The sequence below is a fragment of the Somniosus microcephalus genome, unplaced genomic scaffold (genome assembly GCF_052327205.1).
Source record: "Somniosus microcephalus isolate GS21.2 unplaced genomic scaffold, FLI_Smic_1.0 unresolved_chr4, whole genome shotgun sequence".
Lineage (NCBI taxonomy): Eukaryota > Metazoa > Chordata > Chondrichthyes > Squaliformes > Somniosidae > Somniosus > Somniosus microcephalus.
In genome coordinates, this window is record NW_028225182.1 from 38,667,416 (window position 1) to 38,685,579 (window position 18,164).

An 18,164-nucleotide genomic window follows, 5' to 3' on the forward strand; every position below is an offset into this window, starting at 1 on the left:
AGCTTTGAGTCACCATTAAAACTGCCCCAAACTCCAGATTGGAAAATGAAGGAAAGACTTGCCTTTATATAGCGCCTTTCACGACCACCGGAAGTCTCAAAGCGCTTTACAGCCAATGAAGTACAGTTGCTGCTGTAATGTGGGAAACGCGGCAGCCAACTTGCGCACAGCAAGGTCCCACAAACAGCAATGTGCTAATGACCAGATAATCTGTTTTTGTTAAGTTGATTGAGGGATAAATATTGGCCCCAGGAGAACTGGGGAGAACTCCCCTGCTCTTCTTTGAATAGCACCGTGGGATCTTTTACATCCACCTGAAAGGGCAGACGGGGCCTCGGTTTAACGTCTCAGCCGAAAGATGGCACCTCCGACAGTGCAGCACTCCCTCAGCACGGCACTGGGAGTGTCAACCTAGCTTTATGTGCTCAAAGTCCCTGGAGTGGGACTTGAACCCACAACCTGCTGACCCAGAGGCAGGTGTGCTACCCACTTTTTTTTAATTGAACATTAAGAACATTTACAACACCGTGATCATTACATTGTATGATACAAATCAATTCCACCGCTCTGCACAGCCATTCTGCCACCACATTTTAACATCAAAACCTGAAGTTTAATTTGTCACCTGTAACATATATTAATCGATTGTACTTTAAAAATTGGTTGTAAAATACTGTCCTTAAATTCCTTTCTGAATAAAACATCCACAGAGCCTTATAATGATCTTTTAGCTTATATTTAAAATACTCTTTTAGATTGATTCTCCTCCCCTTAAAAAACAGAGCATTCCTTCTTTGCACAATCACGAATCTAGCCAAATTGAACATTAAATTAATTGCCGCTCCGCTAGACTCGGGCAGACTCTCCTGCAATCCCCATCTCAAAATTGAGTCCCACGGGATTCCCATTCTCGCTCTTCGGTCCCCACCCAGCAAAAAAGCTTCACACAACTGTCGAACATAGTACTTAAAGTAATTTAACTGCGGACATAACACCAGTAAATGGGACAGAGTCTCATCCCGTGTCCCACACATTGGGCAAGTTGCCGCCTCCACTCGTCCAATCTTGCACAAGACCGTCATGGTAAAAATCCGGTTATGAGCCAATTTGAAATCCAGTTCAATCCATTCTGGGCATTTAAAATTCGCCCACACTCCCTTCCAAGTCCTGTTGAAGTCCAGCTGTGGGTATATACTCTGCCAAAACTCCTAACCAGCAGGTGTCTCGAATCTCCATTCTCTGAATACCTCATAGAAATCTCGAGTATTACAGTTGTCAAATTGGACCAACTCTCCCCCTTTCTCCAGCAGAAAGCTTGGAAAAGCAGGACACATTTTACTTCCTTTGGAGATTTCCGCATTTATTTCTTCCATCCAATCCTGTGGCATTGCCCTCACAATCTTCTCATACATGATTCCTATTGCTTTTCCCTCTACCTCCTGATCCTCCTCCCACACCATGTCCCTCACTATCGCTTCCGGCAACCAATCTGGAATTACCTCGTATAATACATCTTTCACAGATATAATCCCAGCTTTTATAAAAGCTTGATTAAATAAAATCTCTCCTTCGATGTTGACCCACCTGTTCAAAAATAAGGGTTGTTCTAAAAATTCCTCAGCCCCCTTGGGCATAAACTGCAAACTCTTTAAAAATTGGGCCCAAGTCTCTACAACCCCCTTATAAAACCTAGGGAGAAGTTCAATCGATTTCAAAAACATATTATTATATTCCATATACAATATTCCCTGCCCTCCTATCCCACTTCGTTTTAAAAAATGCTCAAAACAACTCTTCCAAAAACTTGTATTTGACTTCTGAAGAAATCTCTTCACACATTTGATTCTAAAGGATTTCTTCTTCAAATCAATATCTGGAAAATTGAGTCCTCCCTGATTTCTCCATCCAATGATGGTATTGTATGCCACCAAGGCTGGTTTCCCTTCCCATAAAAACCTCACACAAGCCTCTCGGATGGACTTTTCCACCCACTCAGGAATATCCTCCACCGTCAATAAGTACCATAGCTTAGATAGCAGGAGAGCAGACACCACTGTCGCTCTTCCTTGCACTTTCAACCACCTTCTTTCCCATCTTCCCAAAATCTTTTTAATTTTCATAACCTTCGGTTCCCAATTTAATCGATCCACTTCATCCCTGTCTTTCTTGCACCCCATATGCACCCCCAGAACTTCCAAAACCTCCACCACCTTAAAGGGACATTCCCCCAACTATTCCCCCCTACCCCTCCCTGCAACCAGGCATTGGGACTTACTATAATTCACTCTGGCTCCTGAAGCGCTACAATATTCCTCCACTACATCCATAGGTTTCCTCACTGACTCCCCATTTCTCAATGTTAAGGTTGTGTCATCTGCATATTGGTGTATCACCGACACCAGCCCAGAACTGGGTACCACAATCCCAACTACACCTTGTTTCTTTCGCATCATGTAACCTAATGGTTCTGCTACCAATGTGTACAACAATGGGGACAGGGGACAACCCTGTCTCACTGATCTCTGTATCGGAAAATACTTGGATTAAAAACCATTACATTTAACGCAGCTAAATATGTTTGAATAAAAAATCCTTATCCACTGAATGAAATTTTCCGTGAAGCCAAATGCTTCCAAAACCATCAATAAAAACTCATGAGAGACCCTATCAAAGGCTTTCTCTTGATCTATCTTTAATACATAAGCCTCCCTCCCACTCTCTTCCATGAGCTCTATCGCATCTCGGATTGAGACCACAGAGTCTGCGATGTCCCGGCCTATGACTCCATAGGACTGAGAGGGCCAAACTATCTCCAGTAACACCTCCTTCAAACAATTTGCCACAACCCTCGCCAAGATCTTATAATCCACATTTAATAATGTGATGGGCCTCCAATTTTTCAGATCCCGTCTATCCCCTTTATTTTTATATAAGCTAAGCTTATGATACCTCTCCTCATAGATGGGGCCAGGCTTCCCTCAATTTTAACTTCCTTAAAAACTTCTAAGAGCAATGGACTTAAAATCTCGAAAAATTCTTTGTAAAATTCTGCACTTAGTCCATCAGACCCTGGGCTTTTCCCCCCCCTTCATTCCACTTATTGCTACTTTTATTTCCGCTAATCCTACTTCTTTGTCACACATGCTTCTCTCATCCTCCTTTAAACCGTCTTCAATAAAAGCACTAACCTTCCTTCTCCATCTCCAAATTGGAAATGTCTTCTTTTGTATATAACTCTTGATAAAAGCTGCTAGCCGCCTCTAAAATCTCCCCACTTTCATGAATGATCTTCTCCCCAACCTTCAACTCTTCAATTAACGATAATCTCTGTCGCAGCTTCTCTTGCTCTAGAAAATATCTAGTGCATCTCTCGCCCTCCAATGCATCTCTAGCCTTTGCACGGAGAATGGCCCCCTTGCATTTTTCAGCTTGCAGTAATTCCCACTCTTCCTTTAGCACCCGGAACTTAGTCTCAGCTCCCTTATCCCCTCCGTCAACTGCTTTACAGACATCCGTAAACCTTTTGTTTATATTCTCTTCTCGACGCTGGTTAGCTGCCGCCCTCTTTTTCCCATAACGTACCGAAAAAACTTTAACCTCATATTTGAAATTGTCCCACCAAACTCTTCTTTCTTTCAAGAACAAAGGTTCCTTCCAAGCATTCTTTATTATATTTATAATCCCTTCTTTATAAGCAATTTCTTTCAGGTATTGATTGTTTAAAATCCACACCCCTGAACCGATCTTAACTCTGCTGTTCCTAATTCTAAGAACCAACTGAGTGATCACTAAAAAATACATTTTTATAATAAATCTCCATCACCTCCGAACTTAACCCTTCCCGCATTAACACAAAATCTATTCAGCTCTGTTTTAAAACATCACCCACCCAACCTGCTCTGGAGAACTCCCTTTTTATGGGGTTCCGGTCCCTCCATAAGTCTCTCAAATTTAAATTTGCCATCATTTTTACAATCATCCCTCTGGAGTTATCATCCTTAAAGGTCATCTGGGCTGAAATGTCCATCCGAGATAAAAAAATACATTAAAATCCCCCACTATACAAGGATTTTCCACCTCTGCCGCTTCAGTGAATAACCCCCGAAAAAACTCGCGACGCTTGCAGTGGTCGTTCAGTGCATAGATATTAAAGAGATCGCAATTAAATCCCTCCATTTTTACCCTTAGCCGTAAAAATCTCTCCTCAGTGTCCTTGTCCACCAAGGCAACGTTCTCTTTTATGGACGGACTCACCAAAACAGCCACCCCTCTACGGTTATTGTTTGCACAACTTGCAAACACCTCTCCCTTCCAAACCTTCTGAACTCTTTCTAAAATATCCTCATCCCAAAAGGTTTCTTGCAGACACAACAAGTCCGAACCTTTAAAACCCTGCAACAACTGCTGCAATTTCTTCTCACCCCCTCAGTCCGTTCACATTAATCGAGACCAATGTAATCATGGCTCCAAAGAAGGGAAGTATGCCTGATAATCTCCCCATCATTTAATCTCTGGCTCTTCCCTCCTCTCATGCTCCTTCTCAACTTTTCGGGCAGCTGTTGCTTTTTCCTGCAGCCTCCGGCTCTTTTTCACCTCCTGTTTGTCCCCTCCCGGCTGTTTCAGCCTCTTCCTTGCATTAAGTTTGGGCCCAGGAGCTGCCCGTTCTCCCTCCTTCTGCCCCTCACTAACCTTTCCCTTTCCACATGATGCCACCCCACCCCCGACTTCCATGTCTCTGTCCCCCTCTAATTCCTCACTCTCAAGCTCTTCTGCAACCCCGTGCCTGCTCCCCGTCAGATACATAATTCTGCTCCCCGTCAGATACTTCATCTCCCATAGAGAGTCTTCCTGCTATCGCAGTTTCTCCCACTGTGCCGCTCCCTTCGACCACATCTCCACCTCTGACACTTGCACCCTGTTCCCTCACTCCATGGGACAATGGCGCACCTAAATTGTTCCCTTCTGACGTCTCTATCTCGCCGATCCCATCTTGCTGTCCTTTTAAGGCTCCTGCCTCTTGCACCCTTTCCCCGTCCTGCCCCCTCCCGCTCACCAAGATATCCGACTCCCCGCCTCTCCCCGGAGCACCCACATCCACCACACACCCCGCTCCCGCCTCCTCTCCCCCCGCAGACACCAGACTCCCCAGGGGGAGCCGAACTGCACTAAGGCTCGAGTCTGCACTCGACCCTCGCTGCCCACTGCTGTCTTTGTTCCCCTCCACAGCACTTGGCGTGTTTTCCGCCATCTCCATCCCGTTCTCCGCTCCGCCATCCTCTGCCTCTTCCTGTGCTCCTTTCTCCTTCATTTTACCGGCTGTGTCCTCCGACTGCACCGCTCCTCCGGCTGTTCCACACTCATCTCCTGCTCCTTCTCCCATCTCCTCATCACTCATATCGCTCCCTTCTGCCACACACTCACAGCGGGTGGGGCCTTTGCGACACACCCCAAAGCTCTCTGCCTTGCAGCTCCGAGCAATGTGTCCCGACTCACCGCAATTGTAACAATGCAGGTCTGGACAGTTTCTTATGAGATGGTCATGTCCAAGACAATAATAGCACACCTTTACTTGGTTATCATGCAGCACACGAAAGTACTGCACTCCTTCCAGTGTCTCGAACTTCATACTGTACGGCAATGACCTCACCCCCTCTGGGAACCGCACCTTTACATACCGGGTTCCGTCTGCTACCCGTGTTCCCGGATAATACCTCCTCTTGATTGCAGAACAGATTTTTATGTCCCACGACTCCAACTTCTTGCTTAGCGCTTCGTCCTCAATGTAAACTGGCAAGTTTAAAAATGAAACCACCACCTCCTCTGAATATAGCAGAGTCACCTCCAAGAATTTCTCACCAACTTTCAGACTGAGTAACAGTCTTTCCACCTCCTCACGACCACTGACCGTCACCTCGAATCCCACATTTGGCTTTGGCCGGCAGGCAAAGCAGCTTCCTTCACCACAGTCCTCATGAACCGCCTGGATAATATCCCAAGCTCGAATCTTCTTATCCTCACACTGCACCACCACCGTGTTGTCTTTACCAAACCTCCTGGGGTCCCGGCCCAAATCTTTGGGCCTTTTTTTTTTCCTTTCCCACCACAGTTTCCTCCCTAATTAAATTCCTCTCGGGAACATTGTCCTCTGAGGGGCCCGGCACTCCGGACCCCTCAGCAGCCATCTGGCTGTTTTTGTGGGCCAAAAAGGCCCTAAAACCTGAAAACAAAACCCACCACCAACTTTTTACAAAAACTCCCTCCAACTCCCAGCTGCAATCAGGCAACCAGTAACACCTGCTCACTCCTAGCCCCTCCCACCTAGACAGTGCTACCCACTGAGCCACAGCTGACACTGGACGGAGGAGTGGTCGCAGTTGCTCTAATTGGGATAATTCAGACTTGCTGACAAGATGATATGTAGCATTGATCCTGTCATGTACATTTCCATTTCCCATATCAGCTGTTCTTAGGTACCAGCTTGTACCCATGGGGTGCCTGGTAAAGAGTGCCCTTCAACCCATTTAATTTTGCGCCCTTGCTTCGTTCGGCCTGGTCTTCATTTTCACCCATGGCGCTGAGGTGAAAGGACAGTGACATTTAGGGATTGGACACAGGCCTTTTGCTCCTGGGTTCTTATCAAGCCCAGACTGATGGGATGAAAGTCTTCTCTGTGAGGGCCTGATGTAAAATGAGCTTTAACTGTCTCAGCCGAGTTCACAACAGGCATGGAGCCACTGCACGAAGCTGTCCCAATACAATTACAGTCGAGTCCGCCTCATGTTATACTCTATCTGGCTGAATAACATTAGAACATTATACAGGAAACTCTTTTTTATCCGGCACCGACGGGACCGGCGTGGTGCCAGTTTATCAAAAAGTCTGGATTACCGAGAGCTATAGTATAAGGTACAAGAGCTGAGAGCTCCGTATACAGCAACAAACCCAGGCTTCCCTGTTGCTTAGCAACAAGTGCAGGAACAATGGCCACAAGATCCAAGTGTCCCTGTTGCTTAGCAACAGCTGCAGCCACACCCGATTGCACAGCCACAGATCGAGGAACGGCCAGTAATATGAAGTATATGAACCTACTCCTGAATTTTGCCGGTTAACCGAGATTTCCGGTTATTTAGGTGCCGGTAAATCGAGAGTTTCCTGTAGGTACTGTAACAATTGGGAAACCTTCCTTATAAACACTTGGGGCTGGATTTTGCCAATGGGGAGCTTTTGGAGGCGGGTGAATTGTCATCATTTGACAGCTCTGTGAAGCTGTCAAACACTGACATTCTCTGTACAGGAAACTTTCGATTTACCGGCACCTAAATAACCGGAAATCTCGGTTAACTGGCAAAATTCAGGAGTAGGTTCAGGTAAGTTTTATTACTTGCCTTCCTCAATCTGTTGCTGTGCAAGGGTGTGGCTGCAGCTGTTGCTAAGCTACAGAGATGCTTGGAACTTGTGGCCATTGTTCTGAACCTGTTGCTAAGCAACAGGGTTTGTTGCTTTATACGGAGCTCTCAGCTCCATATCATTTACTATAGCGTTCGGTTATCCGGAATTTTTGATGAACCAGCACCACGTCGGTCCTGTCGGTGCCGGATAAAAAAAAGTTTCCTGTAGTTTGATGAGTTCCTGAATTCAAGACTCATCAAACCTCTTTTTTTAGCAGAAATTAGATGGTTGCTGCATTGGAGAATGTAGCAGCCATCTGTCATCTCTGCCGCAGAGATGCGAGACTCTCCGCATCCCCAACTCTTGAAGCCTGCAGGAAGAAACAAAGGTAAGTAAACTTTTTCTAACACTTTCCACTCACCTCACATACTCACTTTTCCACACTTGCACCCATCACTTACCTTCGCAGCGCACTTTTGCACCCCTTCAATCCCCGCAGACCCACTGCTCGCCTCGCTGACCCTGGCGGGGTTCGCAGCCTTTGGGAAGCCCGCACTTGTGTGGGTAAAATGGGGATAATCCTCTTATCTGCCTGTTAACTACCTGCTAACAGGCAGTTATGTGGCTGTAATCCCCTTCCTGCCTCCAAGGAGACGGGACCCGGCGCGTGTTGGCTACCCGCCTCCTGGTCAAGATGGCACGGAGGCAGGTTGGGGGCGGGATGGGCACCCGCCCCCAGATTCTGCCATTTTCCCGGCAGTCCCGCCTATCGCGCCCTTAGAAATACTTCACAACTGTTTGCAAAACGTTTACAATTTCAAGGCTCCGAAAACAAGTTAAAAATTAGGGGGGGTGGAATTGGCTCGCACCCTCATTAAGGCGATAACTTCGCCGAGTAGCGCCCTGAAAAAGTTAGCGTCCCCGTGCCCGAAATTCAATGGTAGCGCCCCAAGCAGGAGGCAGGGCGCTATTGGAAGCGCTCCCCCTCCCTCTTGGGCGCTCCTATTGAATTGTGCGGTGCTTTGTGCAGCAGCGCCACGCAGGCTGGCGCGTAGCACCGCGGTACTGCAGGCCTCCCCCCCCCCCCCCCCCGATTAAAGGGGAGGGGCCTAGCGCAGCGCACACCGGGGCCCCGCTGGGCCACCAGGGAGCGGGATGCCGGCAGAAGAGCCCGGCACTCGAGGAGTGCTGGGCTGACGGATCGCGGCCGGCACCCTGCAGGAGGGGGCAGGTGCTGGCAGGCAGCCCCCAAAAAAACAAAATGGCCGCCCGGCACCTGCCCTTTAATTATCGCCGCCCCGGCTGCAAAAAACTCCCCCCTGACCCTGTCGGACATATCGTCCGGTGGTAGGTCAGGGGGCGCGAGCCAAGTTTGCAGCCAGGGCCCTGCACACGGCGATGACGTCATCGCCGGAGGCGCAGCACTGCGGGGCGCTGCCGCCGCTGCTAACCTCCCACTGAATTTCGCGGGAGGCATTAGCAGCGCCGCGCCCGGGCGCTAGTTGCTATGCCCCCGAGGCGCTAATGGGAGGCGCAAAGCAACCGAATCCCCCCCCCCCCCCCCCTGATATTTTACTTTAATTTCACTGCATCATTTCTGACCAAAATCATTTATTTTGGACTGTTTTATCTTTGAAATTGCATCACGGGAGGTTGCTTCTCAGTTTTTGCCTGACTACTCAGCACCTTAGAGTCAAACAAGTCTCTAAATGAGCAATGCATGTAAGATTGAACGTCACAGAGCCTCTTGAGACAAGGCAGCTGGAGTCAGAGGATTAGAAGCACATCCTCGCTAATTCCATGATTTAATTCCGGCTCGGGTCGTTTCAATGCTTCGATGGCGTTTCGGGAGATGAAACAGGCATCAACTGTGACATAGTGAGACTGAGGAACATCAGCAGGGATCAGTCCCGCCCGCTGGGACATCAGCAGGGAAAAATCCTGTTCACTGCAACATCAGCAGGGATCGGTCTTTTCTCTAGCCAGAAGCTTCCAATAATTACCCTCGATAAATCCAGCCCGAAGCTTAGAAGAGGTGTTCATTGGAAAAGGGACAAGTTCCACATTCGTTAGGCCGGAAATTTCAGGATGCACAGGGCAGTTTCCTGTAATGATTAACAGACTTCTACCCTGAGCTCGAAATTTTCAGTCCAGAGATCGAATGTACTCCTAAAAGGTTGTAGCAGTCATACATGCTAAGTTCTGACCCGTTTCAAGACAGAATCCTGCCGTTCTTTGTCAATTCTTCAAATCTAGTCGGTTGAATTCATTTGAAATGTGCCCGTGAATCTCCACTGATGGTACCTATCCATCACATGCAGTTAAGATTCTTTGGGCATCTCCTTATACCAGCTTGCCAAGCCTTTGATGTCCATCCACAAGGTGAGGAACTGAAGAAATGGTTGGGCAACTGTCTGGACCTTGCGGTACTAGCTCAGCAAGAGGATGAGGCTGACAAAAGGGAGTGGCAGAGACATAATGGCTGTAGAAAGTTTGAGACCTTCAGAAGCCCGAAGACACATTTTTAGGATAAGCTACCTAATTGGCGCCAAATTGGCAGTCCCACTCATAGAGGCCATAGGATGGCTGGTGTGGGAAATGGAAGTGTCACACTGGTGCTGTCGAGGTTGTTCTACTGAGGTGGAGGATGAGGCAAAACGTTGGGGATTCTTAGAAGGATCTTGACGTAATAAAACTCACTACACACTTGGTTTGAGTATAAAGCAAGGCTTTAATCAACTTGTTTCAGAACATGGAGGTCTAGTTGTGCTTCACTAGTTCCTTGTCTTACAAAATGTCCCTGGCAAGCTGGGCCCACGCCCGAGTATTTATACTCCTTGGATGGCGCCACCAGCTGGCTGTCCAGCGTTATGTCATGAGTAGTTTCTTGATGATGAGATTTACAACAGATCTAATCTGTATTTAGCTCTGCCTTACCTAATTCTGATGCTGGCTACCTAACTTGGTGTTACATTCAACGTTAAGCCACAAGGTGACACTAGCATATTGAGCAATGACTCCATCATTTTTATAAATCATGTTGAATCCATCTAAAGGCATATCCATGTCTGTTTTCGTTGAATCTAGCATTGGACACCTAGAAACTGGGCAATGCAAGTCTGACTGTACTTGAAGGGAGTACAGCGCAGATTCATCAGGATAATACCAAAGCTTAAAGGGTTAAATTATGAGGACTGTTTTTTAATTTGTTTATGGGATGTGGGCGTCGCTGGCAAGGCCAGCATTTATTGCCCATCCCTCGTTGCCCTCGAAGGTGGTGGTGAGCCGCCTTCTTGAACCGCTGCAGTCCGTGTGGTGAAGGTACTCCCACAGTGCTGTTAGGGAGGGAGTTCCAGGATTTTGACCCAGCGACGATGAAGGAACGGCCGATATACTTCTAAGTCAGGATGGTGTGTGACTTGGAGGGGAACTTGGAGCTGGTGGTGTTCCCATGCGCCTGCCGCCCTTGTCCTTCTAGGTGGAAGAGGTCGCGGGTTTGGGAGGTGCTGCCGAAGAAGCCTTGGCGAGTTGCTGCAGCGCATCTTGTAGATGGTACACACTGCAGCCACTGTGCGCCGGTGGTGGAGGGAGTGAATGTTTAAGGTGGTGGATGGGGTGCCAAACTTGGTTGGTAGCCCCTTGAGTTTAGAAGGTTGAGGGGTGATCTATTCGAAGTCTTTAAAATGATAAAATTAGTAGGATAGCCGAAGATAAACTATTTCCTCTGGTGGTGGAGTCCAGAACAAGGGGGAATAACCTTAAAATTAGAGCTAGACCATTTAGGAGTAAAATCAGGAAGCACTTTTTCACACATAGGGTAGTTAAAATCTGGAACTCTCTTTCCCCAAAAGGCTGTGAATGCTGGGGGGTCAATTTAAATTTTCAAGACTGAGATCGATAGGTTTTTGTTACGTATGGGTAGGTAGAGATAAGGAGCCATGGAGTTGAGGTACAGATCAGCTATGATCTAATTGAATGGCTGAACAGGCTCGAGGGGCTGAACGGCCTCCTCCTGTTCTTATGTTCTCCCTCGGTACAGAATCCGAGATCCGTTTATGGAGTGGGGTGAAGATTATTTGGGACCTTAAGTATTGTAAAACAAATAAAAAGGATGTAGGCCGGCCAGATAGTGAAAAAACCTGATTCAGAAGGATTGAGACCTTTTAGGCAACTGGGCCAGTAAGTGTCAATGGCAGTACAACTGTGAACAAATGCGAAATACTTGCTCTGGGAGCAATGAACTAAAAGAGGTGTATCTGTTAAATGGAACAGTGCGCTGATCAGGAGCGAGCTCTTGAGGTACTGGTGAAGAAATCAATGAAAGGTTCAGCGCTCACCTACAGTTAAAGATACAGGAAATTCTTGATTTACCGGCACCTAAATAACCGGAAATCTCGGTTAACCGGCAAAATTCAGGAGTAGGTTCAGGTAAGTTTTACTTCATATTGTACTTGCCTTCCTCGATCTGTTGCTGTGCAAGGGTGTGGCTGCAGCTGTTGCTAAGCTACAGAAACGCTTGGAACTTGTGGCCATTGTTCTGCACCTGTTGCTAAGCAACAGGGTTTGTTGCTTTATACGGAGCTCTCAGCTCTCCGTATCTTTTACTATAGCTCTCGGTTATCCGGAATTTTTGATGAACCGGCACCACGTCGGTCCCGATATTTGGGCTATATCAGGAGAGGATGGGGCTTTTTATGGCTGAGGTTCCATTGCTGCTGTTGAGGGTATATTGCAGCCAGATGGAGTGCTGGTGTGCCGTTCTGATGACATAATTGTTTGAAAGATGTTATTGCCCATGAAAGGCCACAGAGACCAGCAACCGCAATGATTCCAAGTGTCGGAGCAATGAGGAAAGGCAGAAGTATGAGCTTATTGTCTTTTTTTTTTAAAACAAAAAGAGATTTTGAGATGATCTCGTTAAATTTCTCAAAATTAAGAAAGGAGTTAACAAAGCTGATCCATCCAGGCAAATTGTTCACTAAAATAAAGGGTTCAAGTACCACGTGGGAAGTTAGGAGTAAGACGGGGATGTCAGGTGCAACTTTTTGACCCAAAGGCTAACAGAATGGTGGAGTAAGTTATCAGGAAGTATAATGAATCAGAAATTAGAAATTGGATCAAATGTCTCTTTGGGGAGAAGGGATTAAGCGATATGGTAGGAAGGTGGCTAGGTGGAGTTGATCTATTACAAGCGATGGCCTTTTGTTACTGTTGAAGTGTCTATGTAGATACTCAGTGTAGGTAAGGTGATACAGGTAGACTATCCTTTATCCGCACTTCTGAAAACCGAAAGTTTTTTCGTGGAGCGTAAGTCGTGCGCACGACATGACCCAAGTGGCGCCAAACATGACCCGACGCGGTCGATGCTTGACCCATGCAGGTGTGAGGCGTCAGACATTAAGCGGTCTAACCAGCGGTCATTAAAGAGCATGCTAGAGGCTGTTCAAAAGCTGGCTCAGCAAATTTAATGTTTTTATTTTGTGGGCCCTAGAGTAGCAGGAGTGGTCCTCCGGGGCCCAGAACAAGAATTCCTGCATGCTGCCTCTTTTCTGACCTGATTTGCGGGCCAGCTTAGCATAGGAGTCAGCCGATATCCGGCTTTCCCACAACTGGCGGCGGCAGTCGAGCCCCAGACCCCCGCTAAGTCAAGGAATTCAGATACGGAGCAGGGGGAGCTGTAAACAGACTGGGAGCGGCAGCACAGAGAAGCAGGAAGGGGAATGAGACACGGAGCAGTCGCAAGAGGTAGCCTGAACTTTTAAAATTTATATTAAATACAAATACTAATTACCAAATTAATTTAATGTTCAGAGTTTCCCAGTCTCATAATAAATATACCGTTCTGAAATCCGAAAAATTCCGAATTCCGAAACACAGCTGGTCCCAAGGTTTTCGGATAAGGGATAGTCTACCTGTATGCTGTTTAATAAGAACAGGAGTTTTGTACCATGTAAGGCACGGTGTATTATTCCGCTGCTAAAGTCCAGCTGTGTGTATCTCGCTGTGTCCTGTTGAAGCTAAATAGTGTAATTATTGTACCGTAAAAACAGAAAATGCTGGGAACACTCAGCAGGTCAGGCAGCATCTGCAGAGAAACAGAGTTAACGTTTCAGGTTGATGATCGTTCGTTAGAACTGGAAAAAGTTAGAGATAGTGACAGGTTTTAAGCACGTACAGAGACTGGGAAAGGGGGGAGGAAAGGACAAAAGGGAAGGTCTGCGATAGGGTGGAAGGCAGGAGGGATTAAAAGACAAAAGGGATGATGGTGTGAGGCAAAAGGGGGTGGCAATGGGACAAGTAAAGAAACAAAAGATGGGTCTAGAGGAGGTGTAAATGGGAATAGCAGAATCATAGAAAAATAGGAGCAGGAGTAGGTCCTTCGAGCCTGCTCCGCCATTCAATATGATCATGGCTGATCCTCTATCTCAATACCATATTCCCGCTCTCTCCCCATACCCCTTGATGCCTTTTGTGCCTAGAAATCTATCTATCTCCTTCTTAAATATATTCCGTGACTTGGCCTCTACAGCCTTCTGTGGTAGAGAATTCCACAGGTTCACCACCCTCTGAGTGAAGAAATTTCTCCTCATCTCAGTCCTAAATGTCCTACCCCGTATCCTGAGACAGTGACCCCTCGTTCTAGAGCCCCCCAGCCAGGGGAAACATCCTCCCTGCAACAATCAACAGCAACCGTCCGAAAAAAAATCAGACATTCCCCACTTTTCCTGCCTCTGTACTTGCTTAAACTTGCGTCACCTTAGCAGCAGAATAATACGTTACGCGTTACGTGGTGTAATACTCCTGCCCTTATAAAACAACACAACTTTGACCTATCTCTCATCTCTGAATAAGAAGATTCAAGCCCCACTCCAGGACTTGAGCACATAATCTAGGTTGACAGCCCAGTGCAATACAGAGGAAGCGTTGCATTGTGTGAGGTGCCGTCTTTCGGATGCGACGTTAAACCCAGGCCCCGTCTGCTCTCTCAGGTGGACGTACAAGATCCAGACTAGATGCAGGAAGGATGTTCCCGATGGCCAGGGAGTCCAGAACCAGGGGTCACAGTCTAAGGATAAGGGGTAAACCATTTAGGACAGAGATGAGGAGGAATTTTTTCACCCAGAGAGTGGTGAACCTGTGGAATTCTCTACCACAGAAGGCAGTGGAGGCCAATTCATTAAATATATTCAAGAAGGAGTTAGATATATTTCTTAAGGCTAAAGGGATCAAGGGATATGGAGAGAAGGCAGGGACAGGGTACTGTGTTTGGATGATCAGCCATGATCGCATTGAATGGCGGAGCAGGCTCGAGGGGCCGAATGGCCTACTCCTGCTCCTATCTTCTATGTATCTTCTATGTTTCTATGGCACTATGTCGACGAAAAACTGGGGAGTTCTCCTGTGTCATGGCCAATATTTATCCCTCAACCAACATAATTTAAAAAAACCCAGATTATCTAGTCATTGTCACTTTACTGTTTGTGGGGACCTTACTATGAGCAGATTGGTTGCCGCGTTTTCCTACATGACAACAGTGACTGCAAAATGAAGCTTCATTGGCTGCAAAGCGCTTTGGGATGTCCTGAGGTTATCTGAGGCATTATATAAATGCAGGTCATTCATTCACAAATATACAGTAGTTTCGGCTGCTGGCAAAATGTCATTGGTGACATGCTATCTGTGCCAAGTGTTATCTTGGTACAGGGTATGGATGTCATGGTCTTTGTTGTGATTGCATATTATGTGCTACTTTAGGAGTACTTCTGGTACAGGAAACTCTCGTTTAAACGGCACCTAAATATTCGGAATTCGCTATTAACCGGCAAAGTTCATACTCCGAAAACACCACCTCAATAACTGGCAATGTTGCCGAGTCCGAGTCTCCCGCGGTGGCCGAGTTAGTCAGTGGGGGTAGTTCTCCAAACTGCCACTACTCGGCTTCTTGGCGCTGTCGGAAGTCGGAACACCTCAATACCCCTGTAACAGGAGTCTGACTCTCCCGCGCTGCCGGTAGTCTCTTCTGATCCACCATTTTACAGGGGTAGTGTGTGTCTCCCGCGCTGCCGGTAGTCTCTTCTGATCCACCATTTTACAGGGGTACTGTGTGTCTCCCATGCTGCCGGTAGTCATTGCATTGCATTACCTTCAACTGGCAATACTGTACTTAATCAAGCATCTTCCACCATCCATTTAATGGAACATTCTGTAGGTGAGTACCCAATTACTGTATACTGCACATTTCTTGATTTTTTTTAAATTTTTCTTTGTTAAAAATAGCCTCAGTAGATAACCCTCTCCATCATCCGGAATTTTTGATCAACCGGCAACACGCCGGTCCCGTCGGTGCCGGATATCAAAGAGTTTCCTGTACATAGAATATATAACATAGAAGGACTGATCGGGTGCTCGTAAGGAGTGGGACTCGTAGGGAGTGAGGGTCGGGAAATCACAGGCCCACACCCTCTGATTTTCGGTCTGGTATTTTAACGGGACATTTCTACGAGCCTCCCAGTGTAAGCTCCCTCCCTACCAGCGCCGCTTTCCCGCATCCAATGAGAGCTAACAGTTTGTTCCACTGGGAAGCCCTAACGCTGCGTTAACCTTTGTGTCTCCGCAGTTGGGAACAAAAGCCGAGGAGGTTCAGACTGGCCTCAAGCTGCTCGCAGTTGCAGTCCAGAAGGCCCAGAACATGACAGTCAACAGCAACATGCTGTATCTAATAGAAAAGAGCTACAGTAACATCCGCAGCGTAACGCAGATGGTGAAGAGTTTAAGTACACCGGTAAGTGGTGCAAATAACTTAACAGAATAAAGGGAAAGTAGGTGATGCGCTATCAATTACTCATAAAAGACTGAGAGTTAAGAGAGTAACTAAAGGCTTTTATTAACAAAAGAATGAAGGTCTGCCTCGAGTGGTCGACCGGTCCAGAAATACAAAGGGCTGGGGAGCAGTCACCTTTATACTAGGACTTGTGGGAGGAGTCAGCCGAGGCATGTCCAGGCATGTACACAGTGGAATACAAACAGTGGTTTACCACAGTAGGTGAATCAAAGGGGGGAGCTTCAGCACCTCAGCATCCTTTCTTGGGGTGGGGTGGAGCAGGGGGCAAGTCTTTGCAGAGACCCACTTTCCCTCCTTCCAATTTTCACCCTTTATCCCTCCTGTATTCAAGACAGCTGGCTCAGGCACAGCACAGTCCGAAGGACGACGGCAGCCCTTCTGTGCTTTGCCCAACCGGCCACGTGCCAGTGGGATGTTTCACCCTGGAAGCCATCACAGCCGAGCCTGCTGTCCCCGCATGTGAACCTTGCTGCAAATGCTTTGGATAATGATCGGGAGTGGAACCTTCCTAGCCCGAGGAGACTGAGACTCATTGTAATGCCTGTCTCTAACCTGACTAACTCACCACAGACCAGCAGTTAGAACCTGGTACCTAACTGGTATATGTGCCATATTAGGCGGTGCACTTATAAGAACATAAGAATTAGGAGCAGGAGTAGCCCAAACGACCCTCCGCCACTCAGTAAGATCATGGCTGATCTTCGACCTCAACTCCACTTTCCCGCCCGATCCCCATATCCCTTGATTCCCCTGGAGTCCAAAAATCTATCGATCTCAGCCTTGAATATACTCGACGACTGAGCATCCACAGCCCTCTGGGGTAGAGAATTCCAAAGATTCACCACCCTCTGAGTGAAGAAATTCCTCCTCATCTCAGTCCAAAATGGCCAACCCCTTATCCTGAGACTGCCCCCTAGTTCTAGACTCTCCAGCCAGGGGGAAACAACCTCTCAGCATCTACTCTGTCAATCCCACTCAGAATCTTGTATGTTCCAATGAGATCACCTCTCATTCTTTTAAACTTATGCACTCAGCCACTAATGCAGGACGTCATTTTGAATATTAATCAATTATCTGTTCTGTATCTATCGGATTCCTGATTTTCTTTTTAAACGCAAGCTTCTGACAGCATCAGATGTCCTGGCTGTGAGAAACTATTACGCGCAACACTGCAAGGGAGCTGGAATAATATCAGTAGAGATACAGCGAGTAACACAGTGCACTGGCTCGGAGCAGGTACTGGGCCCGACAGTCTGAGGGAGATGCATTTAAGGGGAAGCTAGATAAACACACGAGGGAGAAAGGAATAGAAGGATATGCTGATGGGGTGAGATGAAGAGGGGGTGGGAGGAGGCTCGTGTGGAGCATAAACACCAGCAGAGACCAGTTGGGCCGAATGGCCGGTTTCGGTGCTGTAAATACTTTGTAATACTTCTTAACATCAGCAGAGATACAGTTAATGACACAAGGCACTGAGCTGGCCCAATGGTTCAGTTGGTAAAGTGAGCATGTTACATAGAATTACATCGAATTTACAGCACAGAAACAGGCCATTCGGCCCTACTGGTCCACGCCGGTTTATGCTCCACACGAGCCTCCTCCCACCCCGCTCAGTATAACCCGCCGTTCCTTTCTCCCTCATGCGCTTATTTAGCATCCCCTTAAATCCATCAAGTTGTATCAAACCACTACAACAAACTTCAGGGGTTCAAGAAGAAGGCCCACCATCACCATCTTCTCAAGGCAACTAAGGATGGGCAATAAATGCCGGCCGTGCCAGCGACGCCCACATCCCGAGAGTGACTGAATTTTTATTTTAGAGCATCAGTGTCTCCCACTCAGAGCCGTGGAATTGAACCTTTCATAGATTCATAGAAAATTGGAGCAGGAGTCGGCCATTCGGCCCCTCGAGCCTGCTCCGCCATTCAATGTG

The 18,164-nt window shown here is 47.2% G+C and overlaps 1 protein-coding gene across 6 annotated transcripts in view; it reads left to right on the forward strand.

Annotated features, from left to right (window-relative positions):
• Positions 1-18,164, forward strand: part of epoa (erythropoietin a) — a 136,915-nt gene that overhangs the window by 101,748 nt on the left and 17,003 nt on the right. For all 6 annotated transcript variants that reach the window (XM_085977339.1, XM_085977338.1, XM_085977337.1 and 3 more), the window contains one exon: positions 16,007-16,171. In XM_085977339.1, the coding sequence (XP_085833465.1) occupies positions 16,007-16,171 (165 nt within the window). The remainder of the gene's footprint in view (positions 1-16,006; positions 16,172-18,164) is intronic.